At 41.0% G+C, this 14376-nt stretch overlaps 1 protein-coding gene across 6 annotated transcripts in view; it reads right to left on the reverse strand.

The window, feature by feature from the left end:
• Window positions 1-14376, reverse strand: part of ehbp1 (EH domain binding protein 1) — a 103146-nt gene that overhangs the window by 61569 nt on the left and 27201 nt on the right. For 5 of the 6 annotated variants that reach the window (XM_077495090.1, XM_077495088.1, XM_077495091.1 and 2 more), the window contains 3 exons: window positions 13846-13986; window positions 13263-13503; window positions 12031-12271 (listed from right to left, as the gene is read on the reverse strand). In XM_077495090.1, coding sequence (XP_077351216.1) covers window positions 12031-12271; window positions 13263-13503; window positions 13846-13986 — 623 coding nt within the window. The remainder of the gene's footprint in view (window positions 1-12030; window positions 12272-13262; window positions 13504-13845; window positions 13987-14376) is intronic. The other variant, XM_077495089.1, reaches the window with a different exon arrangement.

The raw sequence follows: 14376 nt of genomic DNA on the forward strand, positions 1-14376 counted from the left end.
CCCAGACAGCACTGAAGGAAGGAAAAGTTTGACTTTTTCTTTGGCTTTATGTGACCAAAAACAAAAAAACAAAAAAACTAACATTGGACCAACACTGTAAGACCTCAGATTCAGCGACTATCAAAGGAAGGCAATATTTTGCTATTTGTTTGTTTGTTTGTTTTCTCAGTGAATATGATGGCAGTGAGGAGAGTAGGAGAAGAGACGCTGCCACCACATCCACGTGTCTTTCCAATCTCACTGGCTTGAAAGCGGCATCAGTGTGTCAGATTTGAGGAGGTGTCGAATCTGCGACTCTTTAAAACTTGTAATCCGCTCAAAAGGGAGCCTACGGCAACACAACGCACACAATTGCCCAGCGCACACACATTTGCTCTAGATGACAACATGTACTGTACATACACGCACTGTCAATCTATACGACGTGCATAAGATATGCGGCAAACACACAATACCGAAACAATGCAATGATTGTATCTATCGTCTACAACACATCAAGTTACTCACTCCATTGGAATGTATTACTACTCTCTCTGTGACTTCAGTTTCTACATAACCGCCACTTTACGGCAGGGTCTGACTGTACAAGTGTTGGCTGTCTTTTCTGTTGATGCATCAATGGATGAGATAGATATGAATCATTATAGCAGCACTGCTGATTGTCTTGAGGTCACTCAAGCAATCGTGATTTGTGTTAAAATGTTTAAGGACTGAATATACTTTACTTGGTCTCAGTTTATGATGATTTTATCTATACATCTTTTTAATATTAAAAACATTTTAGTTTTTGTTTTTTGGTTAGTTTTTTGGGGGGGGAGCCAAGCCTCTGCTTTTTTGTTTTTGTTTTTTTTCCAATAGAAAACACATTGTATTTAGAGATCTATTCCCATTTTTTCAAAAAAAATGTTGGCCCTTCAATGCATTTAAAATGGGCGTCAATTATACGTGTTTTTTCCCACTATTCACGGGCCTATCCGGTCCCTATCCCCTACGAATAGCAGGGGTCCACTGTATGGGTAAATTGAGTTACGAGCGTTGTCACAAACATATTAAACTCTAAAGTGAAGGTACCACTGTATTATATTATATTTTGGAAGTAGGATGGAACCCCGCTATTCACTAAGGCCGACCTGTCTGCGTATATGACACATATTTATTTATTTAATGTCCCAAAAAACTTGGTGGGGAAAAAATAAAGTTTGATAAAACTCCAATAAATGTTTCCATGGAAAACAGGTGTTGGCTAATATCCCATAAAAACGTTTATATACGTTTTCAATTAAAAATAAAAATCCACAAATAGGTAATCCACAGGTGGTCGAAACGCAAGTACTGTATGTAGGGTTCCACTCTGTCTTCCTCCAACATGTGCCACCATATACTTGATAACCATATTTATTAAAGCAGACAAGGTGGCTGCACTTCGGTGGTGTGCCCAGCAATTTTACTGGCTGCACTCCAACCACCGATTGAGCTATTATATAATTGTACACTGTCTAAAAACTGCATTTGTCTAATTGGGAATCGCTATGCTCCTGACGTCTTTTCATTAGAAAACAAAGCCAGTAGAAAAAAAAAAAGAAAAAAAAAAAAGAAGAAGAAGGATCGCCCCGCATCATCTTATCACGCCTTACATTTCAAACGATAGACTCAAATCAAAAGTTCAATTATGTAAATGGCAGTGTGGAGTGGATGGAACAAAAGCAAGACTGGAACAAGAGAGGAGAGAGAATGTAGCGTGAAAAATAACACATGAACATACAAAAGGTAATATCGCGTGACGCATGGAATAAGGAAGGGGGCTTGGCGAGCGTGTGCACGTACAGAAGCTTCACCAAAGCAGCTTTGGAGAAGGAGAAGTGATCTCTCATAAATCTATACAGAGCCATTAATCTCCTTTAACTGACGTCTTCAACAAACAAATTAAGACCTGGGATGGATTCAAAGATCGGCCATGCCGATAACTGTGTTTATCAATTAATCTGAGCACGGGTGGGCAAAACTCATTAATGAGGCCACTTTAGGAATTACGTTGCACAGGTAAGACACGCTAAAGTAAGTGTGCGTGTGCAACCCCTCCTCAAGAACACACGCACGCACATGCACACACAGGGTGACCATTGTCCAGTGCGGAGTGGGCTTCACAACGATGAGAGAGTCCGATAGTGAGCCCAATTATAATGAACATAATTACAAAGTCACCTCTTTGACTACTGATCAGAATACACACAAACATTCATGCACATGCACATGCACACACACGCAAGCCATCATAGGAAGTTAGGAACAGAGACCTCACATTTAAAAAGATTTGTTGACTAACTCAACTCAACTTTGTATGCGATGGTTGTTTTTAAAAAGTGCTCTCTATAAGTAACGTTGAGTTGTTCATATAGTGCTTTAACATCAGCTGCAGCTTTAACAAAGCACTTTACACAATTAAATTAATTGTATTACTGACCTAGTAGGGCGTTATAAATAGCACAACATTTATAGTAATGCTGATATGTAACCCTTTAATACTAGATGAAAAATAATCAAGACTCGCTCTATGGACTGCTGCTTATACCTTTGCAAATTTTAACTCCCTTATTGCACCAATATTTTAACTTGATCGTGTATCTTCATTTATCGAGACGTGAATGCTCACATTGTATGTTTCATCTTTTGAATGTCAAAATTAATCAGTCTATTAACTTGAAATGTTCATACTTAAAATCACGCTAAAAACAAGCTCTTCTGTCTATCTTCATTAGTTAGTTCACTCAAGTCCAATGGATGTAGACTGACAAAACTAAAAAATAAATAATATCATGGACTCCAAATGTTAACACTTTCAGAGCCTGAGTTGCACTCTATTTATTTATGGGGTTGCAGCATAGATGGAGACACTTCCTGTCTCTTACTTAAGTTCAGTTCTAACATCTGGCAACTCGATACCCCTGTAACGTAATGAATGTTCAGTACGGTACCGTAATGTTTCATTATGCTGCAACTTACTACCAATTATATAATACTAAAAATCTCAAGATTTCCTGAGAAAATATAGCAACATTGTTTGTGTCGGCGGAATTTTTAAGACCTCTGAATGGTGAATTTAAGAATAGTATTATACAAGTCATATTTTATTAACATAGAACTTTTTAAGAATCTGAGGACATCCTAGTTGCAATATTCCTGACACACCAAGACAAAAAAATCAAATTGTCGCACGACAGGTCATGGAATATTACTCGTTTCCTAGATATTTTCAATTTATGACACCTGTGCTGATTCTAAATAGGGTTTTAATTATGTAATTGCTTCTTTCAGCTTCCAATATCCAGTCCATCCTTTGATTATTTATTTTTCCATATAGTGAATGAAATCATACAATAGTGCTCAAAGCCAAATCAAAAGTGGGTGATGGCCCTAAAAGTCAGCACTCTGTACGTCCTATGACAGTGTCTGAATACCATGACTGACAAAAGGAGGCCTTTTTTTTTTTTTTTTTAATTATTCTAAAGAGGAAATTAGAGAGTCTTATCATTCCTCTTTTCTTCATACGCAAGAGCGCACATTTATGTAAGATGGAACAGAATTCATGAAGTACTTCCAAGGTTCCTTTTAAATGTTGCTTTGCATTAATTGAATTAAAAATGTAGCATGTGAGAGGAAAGTCGCGCAGTATCATCTTAAAGAGACATGTGACATTCAGGCCTTTTATTACGTGAGTTGAAAGGGAAGAAATATGATGGTTGTTGGCATAAAATGTTAAAAATCACTATATGTGAGCGCTGCTTAACTGGGAGTCATTGTGGAAGGGGGTGCACCTTGGACCTTTTGGGGGTCTGAAGAGTTTTTGAGACTTATCCCCCAGCTTTTTTTTTTCAGCCAGGGGGTCCTTAGACCCACACACCTGGAGGACTGGGCTGAGTTAAATCCAGATTAAGATAATGTTACCCCTTCTCCGTGTCATTCAAACCCCACTGGACGGAGCAACGCAGGTTTGCTTCATTCTGAAACACACACAAAGGACTTTGTGGCCATCCTCATAAGCCCTATTAGTCTGCTACAGAGCCTCTCATAGCAGACATCAATCACGGAGGGATTAGTAAATTCCCTCTTTAAATGAGTGGCACGGGAAACTTCCCTTCAAGACCAAAGCCAGTCGCTCTCTCTGGCTGGCTCGCTCGCTCCCTGACGGAGATTACACAGCGATTTGTTTTCATTTGGTTCCATCTTCATCGTTTTCTCTGTACGCTGGTCCCGCTCGCAGCTTGTGAGGTAATCCCTGGCAGATAAAACTAAAGAGGACTTACCCCAGGCAGATTACAAGAGGCGCTTTGCGGAAGGCCCTATTTTATTTTTTTATATACAGCAGTCGACGCGGGTATTGAGAGTGAGCTCTTGCGCAGTGCTTAACTTGTGAACCCAACATGCACCCGGCAAAGGAGAAGGAGGCAGCAAGGTGGGAAAAAAACGATACCCACATTACAGTAACTGGATATTAAAAAAAAAAAAAAAAAAAAAGTCACAACACACACATACAGGCTGCTACCTTTCAAGGCGAGCATGTATAAAATTGAGTAGTGATCGGAGCCTGAAAGCCATCGAAAAATGTTATTTTCTATTTGGGGAATTACAATGGCTTAATCGTATTAATGCGTGTGGCTTGACCAATGCGCAAAGTTCTCAAAGTCGCTGGATTCATATTCACATGACTCACTCAACTGTACTTTTTGCACAAGGACGCCTACTTCTTTGCCTATCTGTGAACTTCCAGTCACTCCAGCGCCTAATTGATGCCCATTCGGATTTTTTGTTAAATTTGAACTTTTTATGTACTCATTCGCAATACAAAGAACAAACACAACTTTTAGTATCAATGGAACGCTTCCGTGATGTGACACGCACAAAACACAACATCGAATGGCAAAATGTATACTGAAGTAAATATTGTCCCATGTGTAAGGGCACATCTTATTATCTCGTATCGACAGAGGAGCAAGGCAGGAGGAGGCAGAAATATTTTTTGGGGAAAGAATGGAATTGTACTGTTCTACTATATGAAAAAAATATATGATACATGTCAACTACTGGGGGGGAGAGGAATTGTACTATTTTCGTTTTTATTTATTGAGAGCCGCATTAGCTCCGGACACATCTCAGGAGTTAACCTTCCTGGTATCTTTTCCAAATTCATTACAATCGTTTCAAATAAATATATACACAACTACTCTCACACACAACTATATGGAGAAAAGGAAAAAAAAAAAACAGGTACATATCACATATTGGTAAAAAAACAAAACAATTGAGCTGCACTGTGAGCATAGCCTGTTGCGACACACTCGTCTATGACCCTCTAAGCTCAGTGGACACTTGTAATGGCGAGGTAGTGTTGATCAATTATTACGTGTCGTCTTGGTCATACAATTTTAAAATGTAAACAACATGATGAAGATGATTGCTTAATTGACAATTCTAATTCAACTATGACATATAACTGTTGAATTCATAAACAACTGTGCCGTTGTGCAAAAAGCACTTAAATACAGTAATATAAACAATTATATACAGTATGTGCCGTCAAAGATTTAAAGAAGATAAAATTAAGTTTGCCTGTTCGTAATTATGTCCATGTAAATTCCTGACGACGTCTATTTAAGGGAGGCTTTTTATTTATCTTAAATGGCTAACATACCCGACGACTAATTGGAGCACAGCGTCAATTAGTGAGACGACCACTATTTGAGGAAATTATCTATGTTAATGTGACTGACGACAGTTGAGTGGCCAGTATTGTCCGACGCGATGACAGTGCTGCCCTCCAGCATGCAAGGACACACAGGAAGCTCAGTGATCTGACCCGGGGAAGAAACCTCCTCTCCCACAAGATCCAATGTCAGACCACTCAGGGGCCGCAAATGAACGCTGGTGGGGAGGGGTCCACATAGGTAGAGGGACGACATCGAGAGGCCTTTGCTCCAGTTGAGGATTATTCTGCTAAAATTACACAGCTCATGGGGGGAAAGGCCCGGAGGAGAGTAAGGAGGCTACTTAGACTCGTTGCTGTACATTTAAATTAGCTTTAGCAGTTAGCATGTGATACAGAGACACTTGTAATAAGTGTGGTTCATTTGCCATGGAGGACAAACTTTTGCTGTGTGGTAGCCAGCGAGATCCATACATCATTTCAAATATTTGTAAATTATGAGCATAAATATAAATGAGCAGAACTACTGGTAGAACAGTGGCTGCTGAAATTAATGAAATGAGATTACATTTTTGTCTTTCCATTTTTTGTTCATTTGCTAGTTCAACAAAATGTAAAGATAATTTATGAAATACAAGCTTAAACAATATGTATATTGAAAAATATAAATTACAAAAAACGAATGCGATCATGTCATTTCCCAGCACCGCTTATTTGTTGTATTGATAGACCGTCATTTGCCAAGTTCATTACTATTGTAAGATAGAGATAATTGCTGAATTACATATTTGTCTATAAAAGTTTGCACCATGAACATTAAATGATATACTGTATAATCGGTTATTAAAAATTGGTCTTCTCCCATTATATTTCTTCATATAGTCAAGTTAAAACTGTCTTAGTCACATAAGACTAAAATGACAAGTCAAACTTATCAGAAAAGATGAAATAACTTTATATAATGCTTTTAAAAAAAAACACACACACACACATTGGCCTTTCCAAGGGCAGAGACGGCAAGACAAGCGACGACTGTCCTTGCCTCCCAGGCTCCCCCTTTGTCCTCAGCAAACTCTCTCATTCGTCGCGCCCACCTCGGCGAGGCTCGGCGGTCCTCGCTTGCCGCTTGGCCTGGCGAAAGCTAATTAAGAAATATCGCAGCCTTGCGCGAACTCAATTAAATCATGTTAATTTATTCTAATTTCAATTTGGAGGTAGCGGGCAAGTTAAGGAGGGGCTGTGAAGAGAGCTCCGGCCTGTGCCCCCGTCACCCCCCATCGCAGCACAGGAACAAAAAGCATTTAATTTCAGCCCTTTTATTAACATACGTAATCAAAGAATCCCTTCAACTGCACATCACGATCAAATAACTCACCTTTGCAAAAAGGTACAAAAAATATGGAGGCTAAGCGTTACGATTTACACATTTTGGGGGGTTCTGAACAACAGCTTCATCACAACCCAAATTTGAGAAGCTGGGAAAAAAAATAGCCCTGACCACAGTTGACCACCAATTAACAAAAGCTTTAATGGGCATATCTATTTTTACAGGACACATGAAAAGGAAGTTGTGTATTTTGCTTTGAAGCATCAATTTTAGGCAAATTCCATTGCTCATACTTCCACTTCCTCTCTGACTAGTGAATTCAAATGGTCCAAGTCCGAAGAAGGGATACGAGAAATAAGGTCGATGCTAAATTGTGAAGCATTTTAGCATATGGTATAAAATGTGGGCAGAGCGTGGCAGCCACGATTAATGATGCGTCATAAAAAAGGAAACTAATATGTCAAGATCAGACGTTGCCCAAAATTTGCGTGAATGACCAAAGACTCTCACATTCCTCCACTGCCTTGTACAGTACATCTAGACATATGTATATTTTGTTCTCGTGTCTCTTTTTGCGATCGTACCAAGTGGAGTGACTCCAACAATAAGAGACAAATTCCTTGTGTGTTTTAACATACTTGGCCAACCAAGATTATTCTGAATCTGAACTACTTTGTACACCAAAGAACCCCTGTATGCTATTGCTCATTTTCATAAACTTCAAAAGTTCTACTGCCCCTCAATGTCAGCTACTCAAAATTGAAGAGGCTTTATTCTTGACAAGATTTGTACTTTTAATATGAACTTGAACGTATTTGCTCAAACTTTTGGCCCGTAGATATAAGCTCCAAACTTTTTCCATATATGAAAATATGGCAAATAAATTTGTCAAGCGGAAACAGGATGAAAATCTCAAGATCAGCGCATCTAAGTGTAGAGTGCTTTGACTACGGAATGGAGATGGAGAAGAAGAAGAATGAGGAAGAGATCACTGAATTACTGGGAAGGAGGAGGAGAAGAAGGGGGCGGGGGGTGTCGGGGGATCAGCTCCAGGGAAAAGAGATGGACTGAATCGAACCAGACACAGATCGCAAGCCACCCAACAGGAACCCTCAATGTGCATTTGAATTAATCCTGCAACTACTTCCCTCCAACTCAAAGATGTGAAATTTGCTGACACTGCCTTGTACTACGAAATGTCAACTCCATTACAACATGAAAGTGCATCCAAAGTTGTGAGGTACGCCAGATGGAATACGTCATGCAAGCATATTGAGTTTAGACAATCAGCGCTGTCAATATGTTAATATTAACAATCATCAGATCGGCAATAGGTAAAAAAGAACACACTAAATTGAATTCCCGCATTGCAAATGTCAATTACATGGCCTCAACGTGAATGAAGCCAACAACTGGTGCAACATATGTTCAAGTAAATACATTACAGTGGTTCAGTATTGTGAAATCATCATGGTAAATCATGGCTGTATGTGTAATAGCTGTGCACAGTGAAAGTGGGCGCACGCCATATGTTGGGAAGATGCCGCGATTCTTCACAAGCTGCCATTGAAGAGGGAGCTTCCAATGCACTGATATGGTGGATAGAATCACCTAAGATGATGTTTAATGCTCCTCATTCATGCTTTTGGATGTTTTAAAATAACTTTTACAGTCCAAAATCAGGCCCTCTTAGAATTGATGTTTATTATTATTCCGATTAATGAATTACCTCGGCACAGCATGCCAGAAAATTGTCAATGTTCAATTGAGTGGACATGTCTATCATAACAATTTTTTTAAAACATACACTGAAACGGCTGCAAAATCAAAAACTACCAAGATCTATGTCGATGCTGGTGCGTTTTTTTGAAAAATGATGACTATTGGATCTGAGAAAAAACAACAAAAAAAACAACAACACCAACGTGACAAAATACACATATGTCATCAGACAGCAATGATACTATGTAAAACCTGAGTTTTACACAAGACCTGCTAATCTCCTTTTGCTTCGGATATGATTTCATTCATGCAATCACACATAATACATTTCGCAGCCTTGGGGCGAGTTGTAAATGCATCACCCCTGCCTTTGAATGGAAGAATCCTTTTTTTTCCCTTTCATACACATTGCCAGATTAGACCCGGCTGTCTAGCGGTTCGCGTTTATCTCGTTCTTACACGCCAGACTGCCATGAGAACAGTTGGCGCAAACAAATATAAATAAATCAAGGGTGCACACCTCCAAACCTATCGTAGTATATGGGCAATAAAGGTGACCAGATTTCGGAGGGTGAGGAGTGAGGTTGGTGGGCATGTCACCACTGCCCCTGAATATTTCTAGAAAGTGTATATAGATATATACATACACATATATGTAGGGTGCATTCAGGAGACCCATACATCAGCAGGCCATACACGTCCGCAGTGCGATGTGTCGCCTTCGTCTCGGGCCTCTCATAGCGAGAATGTCTCCTCTTAATCCCCTCTGACTTCATACATTCAAAAAGGTCATCTCGCCGCCAACACATGGCTGCGCCGTGTTTGTGCGTACAGAGCGAGAATAAGAAATAGAAACCCATTCACACTGGCCCAGAAGAACACCCTCTCTCTCACTTTTCACCATCCTGACGACTTCCCTCCATCTCCTGCAATCCATTCCGTGCATCTTTTTCTTTGAACATTTTTGGCCGAGGCTTGTATTTAAAAGAGACATAAGCATTTTACAATATGAAACAGTATTCTACCAACATTCAGGACATAATTATAGGATGGTAGAAATTCCAACATTGTGGAATGATCTTTGTATTCCAATATATCATAGTATTCTGACATTCAGGATAGAATGATGGTAGTATTCCAAAATTGTACATGGTAAATGGTACTTCATTTATATAGCGATTTCCACCTTGCAAGGTCCTCAAAGCAATTTACATTCAACTACTCATTCACCTACTGATGACGCAGGATTAGAGGCAACTGGGGGTTCAATATTTTACTCAAGGATACTTCGATGTAATCACAATTGCATGGGATCGAACCCACAGCCTCTGAGTTCGGAGACGACCACTCTACTATTGAGCCACGCCGCCCCTTGTACAGAGAATTATGCTAGTATTCTGATATTAGGGATGGAATTATGATGGATAGGGACCAGGCTGGCCTGCAAATATTGAAAATCTCCATATCATTGATGCCCAATGAAATGCCTTCAATTTTTTTTTTTTTTATGTTTTCAAATTCCACCTAAATGTGTCAAAAAACAGATGCTAAAAATACATTTTACAGGTAAAATAGGGGCAATCCCCATCCTAAAAATATGAACAAATATTACAAAATATTGATATTGAAAAACGAGTAAGCAGGGGTTGCCTATATTCCGACATTACTGACAGAATCATGGTAGTATTCCAACATTTTGGACGGAATGATGGTAGTATTTCAATATTGTGAAGGGTAAGATAAAGAAATCCAAAATTTAAACAGAATGATGCTAGTGTTACAACATTATGGTGTAATGATGACATTCTGACATCTTGGACAGCAATAGTAGTACTGTATTCCAATACAGTAATGGTAGTATTGCAAAATTATGCAGGGAATGACGCTAGCATTTCATGCCATTCCAAGTGACAGCGCCACCTAGTGGGAACGGGAAGTAATAAAAATGTACACTCCTGCCACTAACCTTACAACCACTCTCCATCTCCTAAATCGAGCCTGTGCATTCCCACCTCCCATCATCCCTCCCTCTAGAGGCAGGGGCATCTCTTGGCCAAGTGTGGCCCACCACAGGCCACTGGCTTTGGGTAATTAAAGTGGCTCAGCCCCCACCCATGGTCACAGGCAAGTGCGGTTGGGTGATAAAGGCACTGTGCCATAATTACATGGACAGCCACTAAAACAGTCAGCTAGCCAGGTGCACAGTGGCGGTGGGGTGCTCTGTGCGTGCGTGTGTGTGCGTGTGTGTGTGTGTGTACGCATGGATATATAAGCAACTGTACAATCGCATGTGTGAGTGAGTGCACGTAGGAGGTCAACACCCCCTTGTGATCGCTCTGCTGTAGTTAAGCCCTCTGTGTTTAAGCCTCCACATAGGCCCATTCAACCCCTTATATACACACACACACACACACACACACACACACACACACACACACACACACACACACCTACACATGCAGAGTGAACCCCCACCCAGCCCCCAGCCAATCATTCCCCACCAGTGGTCTGACTCCTGCCGTGAGTGTGTGTGACCATCAGCCATTTAATTAGAGGCAGCCGCCATTTGCCTAATTTCAATAAATAAGTAAATAAATAAACACCGGATCAGAAACCCACCCCCAAACCCGATAAACAAACATTCAATGAGGTGCTGAGTGATTGTGCGTGTGTGGGCGTGTGTGTGTGTGTGTGTGTAGGCGGGAAGAAAATGCATGTGGACACACAAGCATACACACAAACAATTGATTTTTTTTTTTTTTTGTGTTGCTCATTTCCATAACACTCATTGAAGATAACTAATTACACTAGGTATATTTTCAGGGCCAGGTCATTGGTAGAATTTTTAAATTAGTTAAATTTAAATTATGTGTCTCTTCCTGAATAAAGCTTGATATTAGAATAAACATATTTGAAAATCCATACCGTGTCTCTTCATTAGGGGGTCTTCGGGCGGTTGGCCTGAACTGGTCACCAGCCAATTGCAGGGCACACAAAGACAACAAAACCATTCACACTCACATCTATGGACAATTTATAGTGCTCAATTAAACTACCATGCATGTTTTTTGGAATGTCGGCATAAAACCAAAGCACCCAGAGAAAACCCACGCAGGCTGGAGCCTGGATTTGAACCTGCACTGAAGCGGATGTGCTACCCAGTCATCCACCGCGCTGCCGTTTTTGAAATTCATTTGTTACAACTTGACTTTCATACCCTGTCAAACTTTGACTTTAATAACATAATATTACAGCCATTGTATCGTTACGAGAAAGTGTTTACCTTGGGGGACGAGGAAGCCAGTTCTCTCCCCATGACCGCCGCTACAGGACTGGGTCCAACTGGCAAGGTTTTTTTCTCCCCGTCCTGGCCGGAGCAGACCTTTGGAGTAGGCACACTGGGGCTGAGGCCAGGGCCCGACGAGCCTGGGGGTGCAGGAGCTGTCCTCTTCTGGTTGCTGCCTGCGTCCAGGAGAGCGGGGCTTTGCGTTGGGCTCGTTCTGGGCTCGTAGAATGGGTTGGACCTGGTTGACCATTAGAAAGACATCATCAACTACTTTGCCTTTACGTTGATTTGCATATATTGTATTCTTGAGCATCAATTACTATACCCATTCCCAGTAACCATTTCTATGCGTCCGCTGAACCCACGGTATACAGGATCCACTACACCAGTGGTCAGTGGTCACCAACCTTTATGAATCTAAGAGCTATACTTCTTGTGTAAGTTGTGCACTGGTTGCAACACAATGAGCAACACAGGTGAGCCAACAGAAGAATCGGTCTGCACTCAGGCCAGCTCATATCTTGGCTTCTCAAGATACACTACTGACAGACTGACAGGACGCACACACACACACGCATAGCACAGAATGTTATCAATATAGAGGCACACTTGTGGCAGTGAAAGCCCCCGAAATACTCACTCAGCATGCGACAAAGCGGCGCTAAATAAACAGGAGAATTGGAAGGGGTCGACTCAAAAGAGAGTTGGGAGTGGTCGAGGTGACAGCGGAAGCCAAAGCAAAGAAAAGCCTCAGTGGAGCAACACACGCGTCTGAAGGAGCTCCAGTCAAAACATAACACTGCTCCCTTGAACTTTCCTTTCTGCAAAGAACGACCTCAGACTTAAGGGGACAGTCATGCCAATCAATAACACGTCAAGCTTTTTGACAGCATCACTCAACCACAAGCCTCTGAAACCCGCTGAGACCAGAACTAAAAAAAAAAAAAAAAAAAATGGGTGTAGAAGTGGTCATTCTTGGAAATGTATTAGTTAATTAATGACAACTTGAACTTTCAGAAACAATGCTAACCGCTTGATTTCATGTGTGTTATGGGATATTTTACACAAATTTGTCAGATGAGAAAAAAAAAGTATCAGGTGCTCACACTAACACAGATGGAGATACATAGGACATCAATAGAAAACACTCAAAGGTTACGCAACGTTTAACGGCAGTCCGTGTCTCGGTCTACTATTTCAAACCACAAATCTATCAGATAATAACTTACTCATCAAGCTCTTCCTCGTCGTTTTGTCCGACGTGGGCGTACAAGTACTTGCTCATGTCGACCGGTCGCACCCCTTTTCTGGGCCTAGCCTTTGGGGGCTCCGGCTGAGAGTTGGCTTCGTCTTGTTCTTCGAAGGGGTTTCCCGGCGTCCCATCACATGGCTCATCTGTGGGGTCGTCAAATGGATTGGAGGCGTTGAAGGAATCGTTGACCCGTGAAGCAGATGGCTGCTCAGGAGGTTCTGTTTGATAAGGATTGTGTCATTTATTGCCAATAATGTCTTAGTGAAGCAGCATGTGATTCATGTGCCACCATTAAATTTTAATTTGTTGTCCCAGGTAATGGTAAGCAATATTTTTGACGTTTTTTTGGGTAGGGTACAATGAGTCTGAAATTCTATTCTTATTTCAAGGTACTACTATAGGTCATTACATAATTTTGGAAGTAGTGTTCATTATTTACAAATATTTGCTACTGACATTGGGGCTTCATTCCTAAATACTGTGAATAGCAAAAGGTTCACTGTACGACACCCCTAATGGAATGCTGAAACCATGACAGTGTGTACAATCGGACCACATACCATCCTCATCAGGCTCGCCGAACGGATTGAGATGGTTGGCCTCCGGCAGGTGATCCTCTGGCTCGTCAAAAGGATTCGTGAGCATGGCGGGGGTCGTCTCGCGGTCCTCGTCTTCCAAGAAATTCAGCTTATTGATCAGCTCTTAGGTGGTCAAAACAAAAAAGTCAATCAAGACAAGTGAGAAAATTGAGAAAATGAGTCATGAGGCATCAAAAATATTTTTAGATGTAGAATAAAAAAAAGTGCTGCACTTGGGAGTGAACCACAAGTAAAGACCAGCTAAACTTGACTGAGCTCTTTTCTGGGAACATTCGTACAATTAGTGGGTGGGTTACTGTGGGAGACAAGCGGCGTGGAGTTGCTACGGAAACGCAGGCCGAAGAAGCTGAATCTTGACCGCTTTATCTTCGTCGTCCTCACCACTGTGGCTCATTTGCATGGAGACAAGGGGCGAGTAAAGGGGTGCGAAAAGGAGATGCCGAGACTGGTGTCGAAAGAGGGGCGTGTCTTAAGTCTATTTACAGTGTCACT

This window comes from Festucalex cinctus, chromosome 14 (assembly GCF_051991245.1).
Source record: "Festucalex cinctus isolate MCC-2025b chromosome 14, RoL_Fcin_1.0, whole genome shotgun sequence".
NCBI lineage: Eukaryota > Metazoa > Chordata > Actinopteri > Syngnathiformes > Syngnathidae > Festucalex > Festucalex cinctus.